We start from the raw sequence: 23560 nt of genomic DNA, 5'->3' as shown, positions 1-23560 counted from the left end.
CCCGTGGTGTATAAGCCTTTGGTCTTGGGGGTAATGGTGCGGGGATCCATCATCTTGTCTTGCGGTGGCCCGAGACACAAACATGGCTTCTGTTTGTAAGTCCTTTTAAATGTTTCTTTCTAGGAAACTGTATTTATCAGCCTCTTTCTTCAGCCTCTCAGCTTCCTCAGACTTGGGGGTAGGCTTTCATAGGCCTGCCCACTGTGAAATACCTATGTACAAGCTGGGCATCTCCTTGTGTCCAGGCAAGCCCTCAGGTTCATAGTTGCAGATGTTTCTAGTAAAGAGCCTTTTGTACTCACAAGAATGGAGTGTCAAGGGGATAAAAGTGGGGTATGACAGCGTCTGCTACACCCAAGCACTTAGCTGCTCAGTTACACACACACCCCACATTAAGTTCCCTCTATCCCATCACTGATTCCTTTTAAAAATTTTACTCAAAATTAAATGTGCATCGAATTTAAGGAGACAAGCATTTCAACAAATTTTGCTACCAACAACAGTTGTGTCCCAGGTACCCCTCATTTATACCTTCCAGAAAAATCTTCAGTGCTTCAGCTTATTCTTTGGTTATTTGCATCCAAATCTCTCCTAACATGCCAATATAATAGCTTTGGGCTTTCAGAATTAAGTGATGCCTACTGAATCCCACTATGAAAGATGAAGACCTAGCTCTCTTTCACAAGACCCACAGTAAGGCCTTCAAGGACCATCCTCATTCATTATCCTGGACCCCATCCTAAAACACAATTACATCATTATTCAGCTTGATCAGTGTTCAGAGTTTACTTCAGTCCTGTCAAAGACTCTTAAAGGTATTAGCCAATCACAGTTTCTTAAAAGAGACCTACCACAGAAGGGCCAGTGGATAAGGTATAGTCCCTAATGCTGAAGTTGGACCTGGGTCCATATTTGACATACGTCAGCTCTTTATCACACATTCTAGATCCCCTTACTGTTTGCCATCACATCTCCTCATCTAAGGAGAAAGGCTAAGTATAAAAAAGTACTGAGTCAAAGTGGAGAAAAGTTCCTTAGTTAAGGACCCCTGATGAGGAGGCCTACAAATAGTGACACCTGCATTAGGACTGTAAGTATTTATTTGCGTATAGCCCGCAGGGGATGAATGAGTCCTTGACTGCAACTCCCTCCAGGAAACTGAAAAGCTCTGGCTGTGTGCTAAGTTTGGTGTGAGGGGTGAAGCTTGCAGGCAAAGCCTTGTAATTACCTATGGTGGGACCTGAAAGATCACACAAAGGATGTGGGCCTGAAACTAAACTCAATTAATTCACTTTGCATTCCATGCAAGTTGACAGCCAAGAGCATTTCTTGAAAATCTGCGCATTGGGATGCCACTCCCTCCCCCATCACTGTCTTCCAGGGTCATACTGAGTGGAGCAATAGGGAAGCAGTGGAGCTACAGGGAATGTTTGGCTTGCATATTATTGATCTGACCCATCTATGAATGAGGCTCGAATTTTTTTCTCCTTAGTTGTTTGTAGGGAGTCCTGGATAAGAGCATAACTGTAAGCTGAGAGAGAGGCATCGGGGCAAGATAACTAGGTGACATGGGTCTGGGCCACTGCTTGGTTTAACTTACTTGTGCCACCCAGATCTGCTTGGTTACAATCCATAATGCATATTTCTTTTGTATTATGGATTGTTCCTGGGCCCATTCATTTTCAAGGGTAAACAGCCCATGGATGAATTGTAATTTCCACCTGAGGGATGTGGACAGGACACCAACAGCATCTATTATTACCTGGGACTTAGAGAGGGCAGGTGCTTGTCACTAAAAAAAGTGTATCCTTGAATATCTGTTCATCCCATGTGAATTACTACAGCTCTTTGGTCTGCAGAAGCAGAATATTAGGATTAACAAAGAAGAAAACCACATCTCCATCCTTTCCTTTGGAGTAAACCTAAGATACTAGCTCCTAGGAATCTATAAGATTGAAAGGAGTTAATTATGGAAAGTAGTTATCTCTGGGCTCAGCATTCAGTAAATGTCACTTCCCATTAAAAGTGTTGGTGCAGAAAGACAAATACTGCCGATCTCACTTATATGTAGAATCTTAAAAAGTCAAACTCACAGAAGCAGAGAAGAGAATGTTGGTTATCAGGGGCTGGTGGTGGGGGATGGTACTGGGGAGATGCTGGTCAAAGGACACAAAATTTCAGCTAGGGAGAAGAATAAGTTCAAGAGATCTATTTTACTCCATGCTGTATAGTTAATAATGACATACACTTAAAAATTACTGAGAGAGATTTTTAAGTGTTCTCACTGTGAAAAAGTGCTATGTGAGGCAATATACATGTTAATTAGCTTGATTTAGCCATTCTACAATATATACATATTATCATCAAAACATCACATTGTACCCCATAAGTACTACAATTTTATTTGTCAATTAAAAACATTTTTTAAGTTTAAAACGAGACCAGCTTTACATAAAAAAGAGTGTTAGTGAGTGTTTAACTGGCTGTCCAATTAAAAAAAAAAAAACAGAAAGAAAAAGAAAAGTTTTGATCTGTAGCATTTGCCAATTTTCATGTTGTAAGTATCTCCACCACACCTGATTCTGGGCTACCAGCATAATGTCACTGAATCTGGAGTTGGGGAAAGATGAGCAGTAACACAGCATTATATAACATTTCTATCATACACACATAATGGATGTAAATAAGCTTGAGCATAGATAATTGTAAAATAATTAGGAAATGTCAACTTTTGAGTATTTATTACCTGTATTTTAAAGTATGCTTTATTTAATTGTATAGTTATATAATTTAATTTTTAATAATGGCTGTGTTTAATACCTGGCTTGCAGAATTCTTGCAAATTCATTAATCAGCTCTCAGGAGTACAAGCTTGTTCCAGCATACCATTGCTTCCCAACCTCCTCTAACCTCCCCTGGGGAGACTTTGAGGACTCCTTCAAAGACCTTGTCTTCTGTTACACTCACCAATGCCTGAGGGCAGCTTTTTTTATCTCACTTTTGAGAGTGGCGCCCATTTTCTTGTTGCCCTTGGAACACTGTTTAAAACTAGGACAAGGCCCTATTCTGGGCTCAGTCCTCTTATCGCTGGACTGTCATTCTGGAGACTTCCGTTTTGTGTACTCTAGAAGCTGTTCCCAACTTTTGTTTTCTGTGCTAAGGTAGAATATTATAATCACAACCTCAGCTTGTGATTATAATAATGAAAAGCAGTGCAAATATTTCTCCTGTCTTAGGACCGCTTATCTGGAGATGCTTTTTTAATAGCGTAAAGTCCTGAAATCATTCACTGACTCTAAGACAAACAGACTCTGAGAGGCCTCCAATACTCCTCTCCTCTGTGTCTGAAAATCACAGAGAGGTAGCCAGCCTTCTCAATACATCCTGAGAAAAACTCCTGTAATTACAATCGTTAGTATTTGGAACTGAACAGTTTGTAAACAGATATCCCTAAAAGCCAAGAATCACTTTTGGGGCTCTTCTATTCATGAGGGTAACATCCATCATTCATGTTGTTACAGAGACCTAATAAAGACCTCATGCCCAAATATGCTGCATCAAACTGCAGTGCCACAAAATGATCTAAAAAAAGCTCCTGTCATCAACTGCATTTGCACAAAATGTTACATTCCTCTTTTAGACAGTCACGGTGCATGTTAACCTGGAGGCTTCAAGAGTACTCTAGCAAAAAGCCCTTTTTTAATGTTTTATCTGATATTTTGCAAACTTATTTGACCACGGAAACTGTGAAGTCTATGCAATGACAGCATTTGCAGATAAATTACTATATTGACTGAGAGCCTATATTTACTAAGAACCTACTATATTGATTAAGAGCCTGATATTACTATATTGACTAAGAGTGCCCAGCCATAGTAGTGATGCACATATTTACTGAATTAGATTGAATTTCCCTACATGCTTCCCAGTCTTGCATATTTCCATTGCCAAAAATGAGGAGACAGCATTTATTTCCTCCCCTTGGGATATACTAGTCTTCCCTGGAAGACAATGGTCTGGTCAGAAACGAAACTGTCTATGGGAAGTGGGATGATGTGATCCCCTCTGACTGGGATCAAGGGATGAAGTGCCCCGGGACTCCTCACTGCTCTTATCAAGCTCGTGAAGGTTGAGCCTCCCTTGTCAGTCTTTCTTCCCTTTTCTCCTGCAGGCAAGGCCAGGTCAGAAACATTTGTAGCAGGGGCAATAAGCCCACATATTCCTCTCCCTTGACAACCTGAACTTCCCGTGACATTTTTTCATGAGACCCGCCCTTTCTGTACCATGAAGGAGGCATTTGTCTTGTCCTGTGTAACTTCTTCATCATTACTTCCCAAGGTCCTTTAGTCTTTTGAGCAGGGGACGGGGGTGGGTAACTAATTTTATGATCCTTATCATGAAAGAAGCCTTGTTAACCAATTTAGCAAGTGAACAATCTAAAAGAAGAAATAATTAAAAAAAAATAAAGTGTGTTTGTGTGCATGTGTTGGGGGGCGATATAACATCGTGATTAAGAGCAGGGGCTCTGGAGACAGACTGCCTGGGTTCCAGTCCCAGCTCCACCACTAACCAGCTGCATGGTCTGACCTGTAAAACGGGAATAATAACAATGATACCTGCCTCATAGCCTTATGGGGAGGATTAATTCAGATGATCCAAGTAAAATGCTTGGCACAATGTGTACCTCTATATGAAAGCAGGGATTGTTCCTGGTTAAGCTCACCACTGCTCCCAGCATGCAATCAGTGCTCAGTCTCTGTATCTGCACAGACTACAGAATGTTTGCTGTCACCAATGCTTCCCTCAACGGACGACTACAAAAATCAGACAAAGGACTATGCGTCAAGTACCAAGCACGGTGCTTGGCACAAACTGGACCCTCAGTAAATAAATTCCAGGTATCTCCCCTAAAATATCTTCCTTAATTCCTTAAAAAACACTTGGCATACCCACTTGCTCTGCTCCTAGTCCTTTCTAACACAGTAACTCGGGAATCTATGAGCAGCAAAGGATGTTCATTTAAAAATCACTTCATTTATCATCTCTTTCTTTGCAGTAGTGGAGAGACTTAAGTACCTTCCCATTATGTTTCTCTATTCAAGTCACACAATAGTCTTTTTCCAATCACTTAGAAGAAAGAATTCAAATTTCAATTAAATATCCTGAGGCCAAAGGCAGTACATTCTTTCTTCTGAATGCAGATGATAGATATTAACTGGTTTATGGCTTTTAGTGACTTTCTGGACTTGAAATTTTTTATTTCCTTTATTTCAAACCTATAAATTCACAAGGTTTTGCTGAATTCATTGTCCAGATAATGCCCTGCCGGTGCTTAATACGAAAGCTACACCTGGTGCTATCTGCACAACCTTAGGAAGCTCATGCTAAGGTTTGAGCTACAAATTGTTTATGGAAGTGTGAAATGAGCTTGCTTTTTGCATAAATTTTCTTTAGCTTCCGTGGTTAAGTCATGGCTGACTTTAATGACTTAACAGTAAAAAATTCACTCTCCACCTGCCCATCTCTTAATGAGCTGCCTCCTTCTATATTCTGTAGTTGAATAGTTTGTCGACAAAACCCTAGGAATGGGAAGGTAAGAGACATTCATTTCATCACAGCATATTTCACCAAGCTTTAAAACATACGCCTGAATTACATCCTAACATATTAAAGATCTCCTGATGGAACCAGGAACCAGAGAACATTTATGGTCTGCATAACTTCCAGTGACCTTAAAGGAAGCTACACAAGTCAGGTCAATCGAATAGATGCTGCTTTTAACATGTAATGCAATCCCTACAGATTTCTAAATATAGTTAATGGAATATAGGCATTAATAAATCTTACAACCACACATTGCTCTAGCCTTTGAGTACATATTTCTAATTATTCATGTGCTCAGATATTTTACATTATGGCTGAATAATGAATGCCAGTTAATTTCTTTAGTAGAGAAGGAAAATTAGCAAAAATTAACTGTGATAGTTTTGCAACTATTAATTCATATTAACTAGAAGATAATATCTTCTGCTTTGAGTATTTCTGTTTATTAATTCTTAAAAGTCTACTTATACTCCTGTGAGTGAAATGCATGCTTCATTTCTATTTCATAGCAGGGAGCTAGACCTAGAACTTTCCTAGGTCCCTTTTCAAGTGATGATAGGAACACCCTGCTCCCACCCTGAATAGTGGACTTTAGATTGTCTTTCTGTCTCTTGCCAATTTAGGGACTCCATTTTCACCTCTGTACTTAACTTTGTGTCAGTCAACACTCTGTGGACTGGTCAGTCTCACCTTTTTGGTGTCCCCCTGTTAGATCCTTTGACTCACCTAATCTCTGACTCAAGGTACCCTCTGTTATCTTGAACGTACAGCTTTTGAAAAGAAATACATTATGATCTCAGATGGACTGATCATTAGAAGCACCAATGAAACTACAGTAACAAATGGTCAGAAAAAAAACTGAAGACTGAATCGCTAAACCACATGGGGCTTGTGTCCAATGAGAGGGAGACAATCCAAAAGAGTGCCCAGTGCCAAAAGGGTGAAGGTATATATGCCCTACAGTTAAGAGTGTGGTCTCTGGAACACACTTATGTGGCATTAAATCTTGCTCCATAACTTTCTTGCTTGTGACTTTGGACAAATCACTTAGTAACCGGGACTATAAGATGGGGGCAAAAATAGATGATCAACCTCATGGGGTTGCCATGAATATTACATGAGATTATTCATGTAAAACACTTAGTGTGTACTTAGTGTATAGTAAGCACTCAATAGCATTTAGTTGATATGTAAGCTTTGGGTGTTAATATCATTAAATTAATATTATTATTATATATTGCTTCAAATTAATCTTTCCCTGGTAATAGATCTTAATTAGGCACCCATCTGCCATGTGTACTCATTCACCCACCAACTATTTATTGATCATCTACTATGAGCCAGACCCTATGTTCTGCGTGCCTGGGATGCATCAATAAACAAAATAGACAGATTTCTGATCTCATGGGATTTATTTTCTAGTTGGGGGAGACAGACAGTAAACAAGAAACCTAATAAAGAAATAAATTCTGTAAGTGCTATGGGAAAAAGAAAAGTAGAGCAAAGAAAGAGGGACCGTGAGTTCTGGTGGGCAAGCGTGATCATAGAGGCCTTACTGAGAAGGCGACATGAGAAGACTTGAAAGAGAGACAGAGCTGGAAGTGTGGCTATCTGGGAGAACAGCATCCAAGGCAGGGCACAGCCACTGCACATACCCAGCATGTTCAAGGCCAGCCAGGAGGCCAGAGGGGCTGGAGGAAAGGGGAAGAGCAGTGGGAGCCCAGGCTTTTAGTTTGAGGAAAAGAGTAGCATAGTATTGCAGGGTCGTGAGTGGAAAAGAGACTCAACCAGACATAGGTGGGTAGCCCAATTCCTCATTTTCCAGCCAATATGAACGTTTCCTGCTAAATTCCCTCTTGACTAAAACTGCTAAGCATCTTTACCAAGGTTTTGCATTCACAAGACTCATGTGGGCCAAACATCCCTGTTATACGTTTATGTGATTATACTTCTGATTAAGACAGCCTTAAGTGAGACAGATAATTGAGATAATTAGCCTCTAGATAAATAGACAAGTCACAGCTTAGGAATTTCCTAAATGCTGTTGCCTCTACAGATAGCAGCTGACATGCAGTTTTCAGCCATACCAAATACATACATTGTAGAGACATACATATACACAGTCATGGAAAATACTTATCCATGCTGTTGTTTGTGAGTTAATAAACAGGATTGTTGATATTCATCTTCCTCCATGTTCTATATATTTCTCAAAAATACTTAGACTTTTATTCTTTGCTGATTTGATAATACAAAGTCAAATCTCAATCATATGACTTCCTCTGGAGTAGATACTCAATTTGGTATGCACTAATATAGTTGCAAACAAAATCAATGTTTAATTAGATTGAAGTTGACTTCCTCATTTAGTTTTTAATCTATCAAATCAGGGATTTTTGCTTGGTTTTCATGTTCATGAAAACTCAATTAGATGATGAGTGTTGCATTAAAAAAATGAGAAGTTTTAGTTAAAATAACATGTTTTGCTAAAATCTATTACACAATGAAAGAGAAGTAAAACCAGATAAAATATATAATTATTACAATGATGCTACCATTGCTTTTCAGTGACATTTATTTATCATTTTGTCACAAATAAGTTTACTTGGAAGCAGAGTTGAAGCTTATGTATTTGGGATAATTCAAAGATTGGACGGATTTGGCCAAGCACGGTGGCTCACACCTGTAATGCCAGCACTTTGGGAGGCCGAGGTGGGCAGATCACCAGGTCAGGAGATCAAGACCATCCTGGCTAACACAGTGAAACCCCGTCTCTACTAAAAATACAAAAAAATTAGCCGGGCATGGCGGCGTGCACCTATAGTGCCAGCTACTGGAGACGCTGAGGCAGGAGAATGGTGTGAACCCAGGAGGCGGAGCTTGCAGTGAGCCGAGACCACGCCACTGCACTCCAGCCTGGGCGACAGAGAGCGATTCCGTCTCAAAAAAAAAGATTGGATGGATTTAATTATCTTAATTTCTATAGAGGAAGTAAGCTTCTTATGAGAACATAAATTTTTGTTGTTGGGTAGGGAGTTGAAGACATCTGGTTTAAATTTATTGTCTCCTAATACTGTTTTTCATTTATCATCATTAACACAATTTTGGTTACTAGAAAAAAAATAAGAATGTAGCAGATATTCAATGTGTGTGTGGGTAAATTTGAAAATTGATAGTGGCTTCCTCGGTGGCCTATCTAGAAATGGTGTAACAGGGGCTACAACCTGAAAAGCCTCCAGGGAAGGGGCAAGAAATGGTGTATAAGTGAAGCATCTCAGTGCAAGAAGATAAATGGTAGCTAACGGTCAGCTGCGTGTCTGGAAGGCAATGGGGAGCCGTGAGGAGAGCAAAGCTATGTCCCATCTCAGTGGGTCAGCCATTTCTCAGCCAGGTCCAGCACAGGGTAACAAAAGCTTGGTTTTGCCAAATCTGATTTTGTAAGAAAAGTCAAGATTCCTGATTTTTATCTGTCAAATTTCCCAAGTATAAATGGTAGCTAGCTTTGTAAAAAAAGCCTATTTGGGACAAAACTGCATAGGTCCAATAAAACATGCCTGTGGGCCAAATTCAGTCCATAGTCCACTTTGTGGCGCATTTTGGTGTGCATTTCACACGGTGAAACTGACAAGCAGAGGAACTCCTTATAGGCGTGATTTATAGAAGCCTCATTCCCCATTGCTCTTTGTCTATAAATCACTTTGTTCTGTCATTTTATCTGATAAAAAACTTTTATCAGATACTGTATCCTATTATTGCTATTAGCTGTAGTGGCTGTTATTAGAATCATCTGTATTACAGAGTAACTGTAAATATACTATTAATATAGCAGAATTAAATACAGAATTTATATATACATCTATTTTTCCAAATACGTTATCTTATTCTCCCAAAATGATTATAAGTTATATAGAAATAAATTCATAAGGCCAGTTTGCAGTTCTAAAATCTGAGGTATGGCACAATTTAATAAACTACCCAATGTGACACATACATGGTAGTGGCAAACCAGAGATTAAAACCCAGGTTTATCTGCTGTGTTCAGTGAAGTTTTTCTATGATCCAGTTTTATTATCTTTATAAGCCAGGTTATCATCAAACTTAATATTGAATCCTACCGCAGGAAAGGATAACGTTAATCTGTTGAGAAGCTAAACTATATGCCTGATGTCTCCCTGGAAAATTCTGTAATAGGATAAAGGAACTTCTGCTAAAATGCAAATGTGTTCATGTGTGTTTTCTTGTTTTTTTTTCTTTGCCTATTTTTATTTCTTATTTTTTATCATACATTAAGTTCTGGGATACATGTGCAGAATGTGCAGGTTTGTTATAGATATACACGTGCCATGGTGGTTTGCTGCACCCATCAACCTGTCATCTACATTAGGTATTTCTCCTAACGCTATCCGTCCTCTAGCCCCCAACCCTCTGACAAGCCCCGGTGTGTGATGTTCCCCTCCCTGTGTCCATGTGTTCTCATTGTTCAACTCCCACTTATGAGTGAGAACATGCAGTGTTTGGTTTTCTGTTCCTGTGTTAGTTTTCTGAGAATGACGGTTTCCGGCTTCATCCATGTCCCTGCAAAGGACATGAACTCATCCTTTTTTGTGGCTGCATAGTATTCCATGGTGTGTATGTGTCACATTTTCTTTATCCAGTCTATCATTGGTGGGCATTTGGGTTGGTTCCAAGTCTGCTATTGTGAACAGTGCTGCAATAAACACACGTGTGCTTGTGTCTTTATAGTAGAATGATATATAATCCTTTGGGTATATACCTAGTAATGGGATTGCTGGGTCAAATGGTATTTCTGCTTCTAGATCCTTGAGGAATTGCCACACTGTCTCTCACAATGGTTGAATTAATTTATACTCTCACCGACAGTGTTAAAGCGTTCCTACTTCTCCACATCCTCTCCAGCATCTGTTGTTTCCCGACTTTTTAATGATCACTATTCTAACTGGTGTGAGATTGTATCTCATTGTGGTTTGAGTTGCATTTCTCTAATGACCAGTGATGATCAGCTTTTTTTCGTATGTTTGTTGGCAGCATAAATGTCTTCTTTTGAGAAGTGTCTGTTCATATCCTTCGCCCACTTTTTGATGGGGTTGTTTTTTTTCTTGTAAATTTGTTTAAGTTCCTTATAGATTCTGGATGTTAGCCCTTTGTCAGATGGATACATTGCAAAATTTTTCTCCCATTCTGTAGGTTGCCTGTTCACTCTGATAATAGTTTCTTTTGCTGTGCAGAAGCTCTTTAGTTTGATTAGATGCCATTTGTCAATTTTGGCTTTTGTTGTCATTGCTTTTAGTGTTTTAGTCATGAAGTCCTTGCCCATGCCTATGTCCTGAATGGTATTGCCTAGGTTTCTTCTAGGGCTTTTTTTTTTGTTTTTGAGATGGAGTCTCACTCTGTTGCCCAGGCTGGAGTGCAGTGGTGCGATCTTGGCTCACTGCAAGCTCCATCTCCCGGGTTCACGCCATTCTCCTGCCTCAGCCTCCCGAGCAGCTGGGACTACAGGTGCCCGCCACCACACCTGGATGATATTTTTGTATTTTTAGTAGAGACAGGCTTTTACCGTATTAGCCAGGATGGTCTCAATCTCCTGACCTTGTGATCTGCCTGCCTCGGCCTCCCAAGGTGCTGGGATTACAGGTATGAGCCACCGTGCCTGGCCCTCTTCTAGGGCTTTTATGGTTTTAGGTCTTACCTTCAAGTCTTTAATCCATCTTGAGTTAATTTTTGTATAAGTTGTAAGGAAGGGATCCAGTTTCAGTTTTCTGCATGTGGCTAGCCAGTTTTCTCAACACCATTTATAAAATAGGGAATCCTTTCCCCATTGCTTGTTTGTGCCAGGTTTGTTAAAGATCAGATGGTTGTAGATGTGTGATGTTATTTCTGAGAACTCTGTTCTGTTCCATTGGTCTATATATCTGTTTTGGCACCAGTACCATGCTGTTTTGGTTACTGTGGCCTTGTAGTATAGTTTGAAGTCAGGTAGCGTGATGCCTCCATCTTTGTTCTTTTTGCTTAGGATTGTCTTGGCTATGCAGGCTCTTTTTTGGTTCCATCTGAAATTTAAAGTAGTTTTTTTTTTTTTTAATTCTGTGAAGAAAGTCAATGGTAGCTTGATGGGGATAGCATTGAATCTATAAATTACTTGGGGCAGTATGGCCATTTTCACAATATTGATTCTTCCTATTCATGAGCATGGAATATTTCCCATTTGTTTGTGTCCTCTCTTATTTCCTTGAGCAGTGGTTTGTAGTTCTCCTTGAAGAGGTCCTTCACATCCTTTATGAGTTGTATTCCTAGGTATTTTATTCTCTTTGTAGCAATTGTGAATGGGAGTTCACTCATGATTTGGCTCTCTGTTTGTCTATTTTTAGTGTATAGGAATGCGTGTGATTTTTGCACATCGATTTTGTATCCTGAGACTTTTCTGAAGTTGCTTATCAGCTTAAGGAGATTTTGGGCTGAGACAATGGGGTTTACTTCCTTTCTTTTTTTTTTTTTTTTTTTTTGAGACGGAGTCTCGCTCTGTTGCCCAGGCTGGAGTGCAGTGGCGCGATCTCTGCTCACTGCAAGCTCCGCCCCCCAGGTTCATGCCATTCTCCTGCCTCAGCCTCCTGAGTAGCTGGGACTGCAGGTGCCCACCACCATGCCTGGCTAATTTTTTTTGTATTTTCAGTAGAGACGGGGTTTCACAGTGTTCGCCAGGATGGTCTCAATCTCCTGACCTCGTGATCTGCCCGCCTCGGCCTCCCAAAGTGCTGGGATTACAGGCGTGAGCTACCGCGTTTTCTAAATATACAATCATATCATCTGCAAACAGAGACACTTTGACTTCCTCTCTTCCTATATGAATAACCTTTATTTCTTTCCTTGTCTGATTGTCCTGGTCAGAACTTCCAATACTATGTTGAATAGGAGTGGTGAGAGAAGGCATCCTTGTCTTGTGCTGGTTTTCAAAGGGTATGCTTCCAGTTTTTGCCCATTGAGTATGATATTGGCTATGGGTTTGTCATAAACAGCTCTTATTATTTTGAGATACATTCCATCAATACCTAGTTTATTGAGAGTTTTTCAGCATGGAGGGGTGTTGAATTTTATTGAAGAGCTTTTCTGCATCTATTGAAATAATCATGTGGTTTTTGTCATTGGTTCTGTTTATGTGATGGATTGCATTTATTGATTTGCATATGTTGAACCAGGCTTGCATCCCAGGGGTGAAGCTGACCTGATCGTGGTGGATATGCTTTTTGATGTGCTGCTGAATTCGGTTTGCCAGTATTTTACTGAGGATTTTTGCATCAATGTTCATCAGGGATATTGGCCTGAAATTTCTTTTTTTGTTGTGTCTCTGCCAGGTTTTGGTGTCATGATGATGCTGGCCTCATAAAATGAGTTGGGGAGCATTCCTTCTCTTTCTGTTGTTTGGAATGCTTTCAGAAGGAATGGTACCAGCTCCTTTTTGTACCTCTGGTAGAATTCGACTGTGAATCTGTCTGGTCCTGGGCTTTTTTTGGTTGCTTGGCTATTAATTACTGCCTTCATTTCAGGCCTTTTATTGATCTTTTCAGAGATTTGATTTCTTCCTGGTTTAGTCCTGGGAGGGTGTATGTGTCCAGGAATTTATCCATTTCTTCTAGATTTTCTAGTTTATTTGTGTAGAGGTGCTTATGGTATTCTCTGATGGTAGTTTGTATTTCTGTGAGATCGGTGGTGATCTCTCCTTCATAATTTTTTATTGTGTCTATTTGATTCTTCTCTCCTTTCTTCTATATTAGTCTCGCTAGTGATCTATCTATTTTGTTAATCTTTTTTAAAAAAACAGCTCCTGGATTCATTGACTTTTTGAAGGGGTTTTCTTGTCTCTGTCTCCTTCAGTTCTGCTCTGATCTTAGTTATTTCTTGTCTTCTGCTAGCTTTTGAATTTGTTTGCTGTTGCTTCTCTAGTTCTTTTAATTGTGATGTTAGGGTGTTGATTTTAGATCTTTCCCACTTTCTCTTCTGGGTATTTCATGCTGTACATTTCCCTCTAAACACTGCTTTAGCTGTGTCCCAGAGATTCTGGTACGTTTTCTTTGTTCTCATTGGTTTCAAAGAACTTCTGTAGTTCTGCCTTAATTTCGTTATTTACCCAGTAGTCATTCAGGAGCAGGTTGTTCAGTTTCCATGTAGTTGTGCAGTTTGAGTGAGTTTCTTAATCTTGAGTTCTAATTTGATTGCACTGTGGTCTGAGAGACTGTTTGTTATGATTTCCATTCTTTTGCATTTGCTGAGGAGTGTTTTACTTCCAATTATGTGGTCAATTTTATAATACGTGTGATGAGTTGCTGAGAAGAATGTATATTGTGTTGATTAGGGGTGGAGAGTTCTGTAGATGTCTATTAGGTCTACTTGGTCCAGAGCTGAGTTCAAGTCCTGAATATCCTTAATTTTCTGTCTAGTTGATCTGTCTAATATTGACAGTGGGGTGTTAAAGTCTCCCACTATTATTGTGTGAGAGTCTATGTCTCTTTGTAGGTCTCTAAGCACTTGCTTGATGAATATGGGTGCTTCTGTAGTGGGGTGTATATATTTAGGATAGTTAGCTGTTCTTGTTGCATTGATCCCTTTACCATTATGTAATGCCCTTCTTTGTCTCTTTTGATCTTTGTTGGTTTAAAGTCTGTTTAATCAGAGACTAGGATTGCAACCCCTACTTTTTTTTTTTTTTTTTTTTTGAGATGGAGTCTTGCTCTGTTGCCCAGACTGCAGTGCAGTGGCATGATCTTGGCTCACTACAAGCTCCACCTCCTGGGTACATGACATTCTCCCGCCTCAGCCTCCAGAGTAGCTGGGACTACAGGGGCCTGCCACCACGCTCGGCTAATTTTGTTTTTGTATTTTTAGTAGAGACGGGGTTTTGCCATGTTAGCCAGGATGGCCTTGATCTCCTGATCTTGTGATCCGCCTGCCTCTGTCTCCCAAAGTGTTGGGATTACCGGCGTGAACCACCACGCCCGGCCGCAACCCCTGCTTTTTTTTTTGCTTTCCATTGCTTGATAAATATTCCTCCATCCCTTTTTTTTTGAGCCTAGGTGTGTCTTTGCATGTGAGATGGGTCTTCTGAATACAGCACACTGATGGGTCTTGACTCTTTATCCAATTTGCCAGTCAGTGTCTTTTAATTGGGGCATTTAGCCCATTTACATTTAAGATTAAAATTGTTATGCGTGAATTTGATCCTGTCATTGTGATGCTGGCTGGTTATTTTGCCCAGTAGTTGAATCATTTGCTTCATAGTGTCGATGGTCTCTAGAATTTGGTATGTTTTTGCAGCGGCTGGTACTGGTTGTTCCTTTCCATGTTTAGTGCTTCCTTCAGGAGCTTTTGTAAGGCAGGCCCAGTGGTGACAAAATCTCTCAGCATTTGCTTGTCTGTAAAGGATTTTATTTCTCCTTCGCTTTTGAAGCTTAGTTTGGCTGAATAGGAAATTCTGGTTTGAAAATTATTTCCTTTAAGAATGTTGAATATTGGCCCCTACTCTCTTCTGGTTTGAAGGGTTTCTACAGTGAGATCCACTGTTAGTCTGATGGGCTTCCCTTTGTAGGTAACATGACCTTTCTCTCTGGCTGCCCTTAATATTTTTTCCTTCATTTCAACCTTGGTGAATCTAACGATTATATGTCTTAGGGTTGCTCTTCTTGAGGAGTATCTTTGTGGTGTTCTCTGTATTTCCTGAATTTGAATGTTGCCCTCTCTTGTTAGGTTGGGGAAGTTCTTCTGGATACTATCCTGAAGAGTGTTTTCCAACCTGGTTCCATTCTCCCCTTCACTATCAGGTACACCAATCAAACGTAGGTTTAGTCTTTTCACATAGTCCCATATTTCTTGCAGGCTTTGTTCATTTCTTTTCATTATTTTTTCTCTAATCTTGTCTTCACACTTTATTTCATTAAGTTGATCTTCAATCTCTCATATCCCTTCTTCCACTTGATTGATTTGGCTATTGATACTTGTGTATGCTTCATGAAGTTCTTGTGCTGTGTTTTTCAGCTCCATCAGGTCATTTATGTTCTTTTCTAAACTGGTTATTCTAGTGAGCAATTCCTCTAATATTTTTTCAAGGTTCTTAGCTTCCTCGCATTGGACATGCTCCTTTAGCTTGGAGAAGTTTGAAGCCTACTTCTGTAAATTTGTCAAACTCATTCTCCATCCAGTTTTGCTCCCTTGCTGATGAGGAGTTGTGATCCTTTGGAGGAGAAGAGGTGTTCTGGTTTTTGGAATTTTCAGTCTTTTTGCGCTGGTTTTTCCTCATCCTTGTGGATTTATCTACCTTTGGCCTTTGCTGTTGTTGACTTTTGGATGGGGTTTTTGTGTGGATGTTCTTTTTGTTGATGTTGACGCTATTCCTTTCTGTTTGTTAGTTTTCCTTCTAACGGTCAGGCCCCTCTGCTGCAGGTCTGCTGGAGTTTGCTGGAGGGTCCACTCCAGACTGTTTGCCTGGGTATCACCAGCGGAGGCTGCAGAACAGTAAAGATTGCTGCCTGTTCCTTCCTCTGGTAGCTTCATTCCAGAGGGGCACCCTCCAGATACCAGCTGGAGCTCTCCTGTATGAGGTGTCTGTTGATCCCTTCTGGGCGGTATCTCCCAGTCAGGAGGCATGGGGGTCAGGGACCCACTTGAGGAGGCAGTCTGTCCTTTAGCAGAGCTCAAGTGCCATGCTGGGAGATCTGCTGCTCTCTTTAGAGTGGCAGGCAGGGACGTTTAATTCTGCTGAAGCTGCGCCCACAGCTGCCCCTTCCCCCAGGTTCTCCTGTCCCAAGGAGATGGGAGTTTTATCTATAAGCCCCTGACTGGGGCTGCTGCCTTTCTTTCAGAGATGCCCTGCCCAGAGAGGAGGAATCTGGAGAGGCAGTCCGGCTACAGTGGCTTTGCCAAGCTACACTGGACTCCACCCAGTTCAAACTTCTCAGCTGCTTTGTTTATACTGTGAGGGGAAAACTACCTCAGTAATGGCAGACAACCCTCCCCCCACCAAGCTCGAGTGCCCCAGGTCAACCTCAGACTGCTGTGCTGGCAGTGAGAATTTCAAGCCAGTGGATCTTAGCTTGCTGGACTCCATGGGGGTGGGATCCACTGAGCTAGACAACTTGGCTCCCTGGCTTCAGCCCCCTTTCCGGGGGAGTGAACAGTTTGGTCTCACTGGTGTTCCAGATGCCACTGGGGTACGAAAAAAAACTACTGGAGCTAGCTCGGTGTCTGCCCAAATGGCTGCCCAGTTTTGTGCTTGAAACCCAAGGCCCTGGTGGTGAAGGCACCCAAGGGAATCTCCTGGTCTGCCAGTTGCGAAGGCCATGGGAAAAGCATAGTATCTGGGCTGGAGTGCACCATTCTTCACGACACAGTCCTTCAAGGCTTCCCTTGGCTAGGGGAGTTCCCCGACCCCTTGCACTTCCTAGGTGAGGTGACACCGCACCCTGCTTTGGCTTGCCCTCCATGTGCTGCACCCACTGTCTAACCAGTCCCAGTGAAATGAGCTTGGTTCCTCAGTTGGAAATGCAGAAATAACTCGCCTTCTGCATTGATCTCGCTGGGAGTTGCAGACCGGAGCTGTTCCTGTTTGGCCATCTTGCCAGCCACCCATGTGTTTTCAAATGAACTTTGAATTAGTTTTTGTAGAATTAACAGTTTTCCTCTTATTTACCTGTTCTAGGACCATTGCAAGACAACCTATTTATTAAAGAAATGAACCAAGCATTAACAAAAGATAGACTAGATAATGGTTATATGCTTTTTATTTGTGACATTTGAATACCCAAGCTCACATATAACTGATTTCCTAAATATCCTTTAGTTTTATGTTGCTTTTCTAATTGATTTAATTGTTAGTTTTCCTTATAGTCAAATGCTTAATACAATCATAAATGGAACCAAAAATATAGTAAACATTTCTTTTTCTGATGTATGTAAAAAAGATACAGGAAAATTCTGAAATCAGATCACTATAAGCTAGTAAAACAGGTGAATTATTTGATTAGAAATGGACTCTTCCTTCATAAGTTACACAAATCCTTATGTAGTCACTGAAAATTCTTACTCACAATTAATACCTGTCCAGAGGGAAACAGCCTGTTATAAAAGCTTTTTGTTAATATATTTTTTAAGGCAGGAAGACAATAATTATTTCCAAACACACTTTGTTTGTCTAATTCTAGGAGAGAATCACCAATTTCTTCAAGATCCAAAATGATCAGAACAAGAATGACAGCAGTGTTAACCAAATGATGCCTCCAACTCCTTTTAATGATTGTGCCTTGGTACACATTTCCTCAAAGATAATGGCCATACTTTTCCCAAAATCTTTTTGTTTTTGTTTTCTCCCAGTGTGGTACTCATAGAGTATGGAAGGGACATAAGGTTTAGAGAACATAGGAAGCAATTTGCTTCCATCAATGATCAGAATGATGGATTGACATAAATCAGCACAAAAAGATAAGAGTAATTCTATTCAAGTCCCTTAATGTTTTGCCAATTAATGGTTTTTTTTTTTTTTTTTTTTTTTTTGAAACAACAACAGTGTAATCTTTAACAGGGATGTTAAGGGTAAGAAGTCAGGAAGATAAACCAAAATGATTGAATATGATAAAGAATTTTGCATGGCGATTAAAATAGAAAACCTATAAATGTAGAAAAAGCAGGTCTGGACTTAGCAAAGAAACAATATAGTTTGGAGAAGGCATGAAATAAGTTCTCTTCATGTTCACTGCTGGTCACATCCATAACAGAGAATGATGTGGAGAGCTTTGGGAAGGTTTCACGTTGAGTTACATCAATGGTCAACAATGGAGCAACAAGATTCCGTAGAGGATGCCACCCTGGGAGGATTGCAAGGGAAAGGAGGCTGAAGCACAATTGGTAATAGCCTTCAGATATTTAATGGATATGCAAATAAAGCTCTGATTAATTGTATTTTCACTTATTATATATCATCTTTGGACCTTCCTAAAAGTGGGACACTAGAAAAGATATACTGAAACTCAAAAAGAATACTTCAGCTCAAGTTGAATGGAATTCAAGATGTTGTGGAGGGTTCAGTGGGTTGGTTATACTATAACTATATATACTAATATATAGAATTCTAAAGAATGCTATAGAATTTCCATGCCTGAAGAACTGTGAGAGGAGGATAGACTTTTTCACCAGGGAAGTTACTGGCATGGTTTGAGAGATAGAAGGAATTGATTAAGAAATCTCTCAAAGTTTCTTCCACTTAACCTGGCTCTAAGACTCTGGGTCTTTGGAAAATGAGAAAATACCCAGGGAAGAGAAAACGAACAATTTAAGAAGCAGGAAGTGACTCTAGATCAGTATTTCTCAATTATAGCCATTTAAGACATTTTCTTCCTAATCGTCTCTCCCTTGCACCATCACCACGAAATTTTAATACCACATAAATACTTTGTATCTGTTTATGTACTTGTGGTCCTTTGGAGGGTCACAACCCACCGTAGTATCTAAGGGTTTTCCCAAAAAAACCAACTGACAATTAGGGAGTGTGTGCTCTCTATAAACTATGGGTCCAAATGGGAGGTCATTGAAGACGGGAGAGAAAATAAAAGCGTTGAATACTTCACCTCTGGCTACAGGGCGCATACAAATCCTCACTTGCCCACGCACTCACGTATTGCCTGCACATGAAAACTTACTTCTTCCCCTCCCTCCTGTTATATGGAAAGGGATGAATGCTTTGCTAGTGCTATATCATCTGACTGCAATGGTTATAGTATTTTGGGGGATCCTGGGCCTCCTTGAGAACATTAAGAGATGAATGCATGTATGCACAGCTTCACACTCTATAAATGTATGTGTCCTGAATTTCAGAGCTTAATAATGACTTATGGAACTTGATAATGATTGGATCAGGCAGACAACACCTGATCAGTCCTAATATCAGAAAAGAGACAAGTAGACATTATGTGCTTCCTGAGGTGAGGCAGTAGTAAGGAAACATCACACATGTAGCAGTCTTGGGAAAAAAAATGTAACCTGTATCTCGTAATGAGGAAACAATCAGTAAAAAAGTCTAGATTGTGGGACATTCCACAAACTTGCCTGAACTCTTTAATAATGTCAGTGTCATGAAAGACACAGCACACACACACTGCACATCACACACAAACACCACCCCACCACCCACCACTCAGACACACACAAAAGGGCAACTCTAATCAATTAAAGGAAACAAAAGAGAATGACAACTACATATAACACATAATTCTTGATTGGATCCTGGATTTTAAAATAAACAGCTATAAAGGATATTTTGGGGACAACTGGAGAATTTTGAATATGGATCATATATTAGATTTATGCAGTATCAGTGTTCAGTTTCATGGGTGTGAAAATATTGCAAATTTATAGGACAATGCTCTTATTAAAAGAAAGAATATGATGAAGTATTTTACATTTTCATGATGTCTGCAACTTATTTTCAGAAGGTTCAAGAATAAGAATGTGTATTTACAATGAGAAAGAAAATGTGAGGCAGGTGCGGTGGTACATGCCATAGTCCTGGCTACTCAGGAGGCTAAGGTTGAAGATCACTTGAGGCAAGGTGTTCAAGGCCAGCTTGGGTAAAATAGGGAGAGACCCCTTCTCTTAAAAAAAAAAAAGGAAGAAAAAACAAGGCAAAATATTAACAACTGATGCACTAAAGGACATAAGGATACTCACTATAATCTTTCAACTTTGAAACTTTTACTTTAAAATTTCCCAAAATTAAAATGAAAGTAGAAAAAGAAGGAGAGTAGGACAGGTTAGGAAGAAGAAGGAGGGTTGTCAGTCTCTGACCCAGAGGGCTGAAGCTCCATTTATAACAGAGATGAACAGTTAGATGCAGTCAAGCCAAGGAGATAAAAATTGACTGCAGAGATTTTCTTCAGAATGTGCCAAAGTTCTGTGGGAACAGGAACATTCTGTAATTAAAAAAAAAAAAAAAAAAAAAAGAGTAGTTTGCCAGAATTTACCCTAGAAGAGTTCATTAGTGCAATTAACAATATAAGCAGGAGGAAATTCTTCCAAGAAGCTTAAAAAGATTTGGATTTTTAAATTGAGTGGAAATTTCATATGCACAGTTAATAAAAAATAACCTTAAAAAGAATGAATAACAAAGGTCTCCAGATTCCAGCCTCCTGCTCGATTATGCATTGCTGAAATGCAGGAACATATTCAACTTTTTAATTCAAAAATCCTGTGGCGTTCCATGGTGCACAGCTACAGAGTTCCTCTGGGGCATGGGTTCCGTAGTCACCTCTCTGTCCCACTGTGCTGCATTCCCATCTGGTAACCGTGTATTGCAGAGGCTGGGACTTAGGGGCTCTTGTTTCTGTTCTCTGGATCTCTTTGATGGTCAGATACTCTTTTGGCCAAAAGAGATGTAGGGAAAAAACTTTGCCTATCTTGTCCTCTCAAAGTTACTTAGGAAGGGGGAAAAAGTATGTTTATTGTTGACCAGGGCACAGAAACATGGTGAGGTAGCAGCAATTGGATTCCATGAGATGACCTTTATGAGACACAAAGCAAGGTTCAGGCTGCTTGGTTAGGTCAACAGAGAATGCCACTGTACCCACAGAGACAGCCCTTTCTTAGCTTGGACAAAGATTTCATGATTCTAGGCTTTTGTGGCAGCCACAGATGGCTTTAACACATTATGTATGATAAAACAAAATCAGAGTCATTTAGTTATTCTTTAATCATTATTACATTAAAATACACTAATACATTCTTATCTACTTCCCTCCACCAACAAATATTTTGCTGAATTAAAAGGATCACTGGAAGTATTATGACCCCCTCGTCACTGGTGGTCAGAACCACCAAAGTTTTGAGAATGAATCAGAGAAGGCAACATTTCATCAGGGAAAACTCATTTAGGTTTTAAAAGGCAGGATGTAGTACAGAATGCATTATTCTGACTGTCTTCTGGAACAGAAAAATTGGAAAGGATGAAAGAAGGAAGTTAGCTCCAGCTCCACTGTTACCTTGGCAACCGTGGCACAATCACAGGGGCAGAAATTAATTTTGGGCCGTAACATAACATGGCAGAGGAGTGGGGAGCGTGGAGTGGGGAGAGAATGACGGCTGGGTTTAAATGCTCAGAAGGCTAGTGGGGAGGGTTACAGGTCAGCCGTCTGGGTGTTAAATCTACACGTACCAAATAACCAATTGTACTTTTTTCACTGAAATGTTAGTATTATGTAGAGACAGCCACAACTCCCTGTCTTTAATAAAGAACAGACACTGCAGTAATCATGCCCAAGGCTCCCGCTGATCATTCTTAGTCATTTAGGACTTTTATTTCTCTCTTCTGGGAAACAGGAAAGAATATCTTCCCCTGAAGAGACAAGGAATGATGGTGGTTATAAAAAATACATTCTGATCAGGTGAACTGGTAACTTGTCAGCTTTACGCTTGTGACCAGTCTCTTCCCTGCAGTTACAAAGACCCTGTTTGGGGCAGAGACAGGCCACCCCATGGAGTGTCCCTGATAAAACTATTTATTAGGGAAATGCTATGGATGCCTCGGCAGGGAGAGTAGGGAGGTGCAGGGGATGGGGGGGTTCAGGTCTCTCAGAGCTCCACAGCCCTGCACAGTGTTAAACCACAGATCAGAGCAGGAGCTTTTAGAGACCTGAAAGGAAGGCTTATTGCATAAAAACTTGCTGCACATCCAGAGGTCCAAAATTCACCTGGCACTTAGAAAACCAATCACAGAGAACTTGGCCAGCTGACAAGACAGATAAGTGGAAAAATACAAACACGCATCTCAGTCTCAAAACCTGAATTCCAGTAAAGCTTAGGCGGCAGGTCACAAGCAGAACTGTGCCATGCGTGGAAGTGCAGAGGCTTCCTCGTGGACAATTCACCAGCCAGAACGGTCAAGGGGCTGGTCCTTCTTTCACGTTGTGGTCTGCCTCGACCGCAGGTCTGGGCTAGCAGCACTCAGAAGGTTAAGAGCACACAAAGTGAGTGGGGAATGTCTCTCAGGTGTCACTGCTTGCCTCCACCTCTGCTGTTCCTGGGAGTAGGTGTGTCATTTCAGCCAGGGTGGTCCACCTCCTGCCCGCTCAGGGCATCAGGAGGAAACAGCTTTCCTTTCTTCCAAAGGGTGAGGTGGAGCATTAGTGACACATCCTGCTCGTCATTTCTTTCTGGAAAGCAAGGGGAAAAGGATGGTTAGGAGAAACTATAAGCAGAGCAACGATTTGATGAAGGATCCTGAAAATGCTCTTGGAACCTCGAGAGCCTGTAAATGAAAGCTTGCAAGCACGGTCCATGAGTAAGGCTTAGCATGAGGGTATGTTCCATTTGTTCTGCAGAATTTTTTTTTCCAATAAGGCACTGTTTAAAAATTTGACTCATGTGTCAAAATTCAGGTTACTTGCTTTTTCTGAGAAATTGCAAGATTTGGAGCTTCTGAACAACTGGAGTTGAAGAATGGCTGTCCTCTTCAGCAGAAGAATTTGCTCTCCAATTTGCCCCAATCCCTGCCACTCCCACCTGACTTCCCAACAGGAGCCATGTAGCACTTATGAACTGATACAGTAATTGGATTTGGACTGCTAGTTTTCTTCGAGTAGGGAAAGATTTCTTTTAAGTTTCAATCAAAGATGGAAAAATAAAGGATAGGTGGGTATAAGTCAAGAAAAGCAGGAAGGAGGACATTTTTAAAAATAGAAATGAATAATACACCAAAGTGTCTGACATGCATCACCTGCCTGGCTCTTGTGGGTATTTATAGATCCCGAATGAGCCATCCTTTCTCTACCCCTGGGGCTCCGCACACGTTGAGTCCCATGCCTATGGTCTGCTGCTACCACATCCTGCGCCTGCCCCTCTTCATTTGTCAAATTGCCATTCATTTTTCCACCTCAGGTAAGGTGACTTCTACCTGCTGGGAGACCTTCCC

The 23560-nt window shown here is 40.6% G+C and overlaps 1 protein-coding gene across 3 annotated transcripts in view; it reads right to left on the bottom strand.

The window, feature by feature from the left end:
• Positions 1-23560, bottom strand: part of MOB3B (MOB kinase activator 3B) — a 234430-nt gene that overhangs the window by 11653 nt on the left and 199217 nt on the right. For 2 of the 3 annotated variants that reach the window (XM_002819725.5, XM_054519783.1), the window contains exon 4: positions 17372-22802. The exons of the other annotated variant lie outside the window; for it this stretch is intronic. In XM_002819725.5, coding sequence (XP_002819771.1) covers positions 22773-22802 — 30 coding nt within the window. In that variant the 3' untranslated portion in view covers positions 17372-22772. Of the gene's footprint in view, positions 1-17371; positions 22803-23560 lie in introns of those variants that run through there. 3 annotated transcript variants of the gene reach the window in all.

This window comes from Pongo abelii, chromosome 13 (genome assembly GCF_028885655.2).
Source record: "Pongo abelii isolate AG06213 chromosome 13, NHGRI_mPonAbe1-v2.0_pri, whole genome shotgun sequence".
Classification (NCBI taxonomy): Eukaryota; Metazoa; Chordata; class Mammalia; order Primates; family Hominidae; genus Pongo; species Pongo abelii.
Note: the sequence above shows the minus strand (reverse complement) of the source record. Positions and strands in the feature narration are given on the sequence as shown.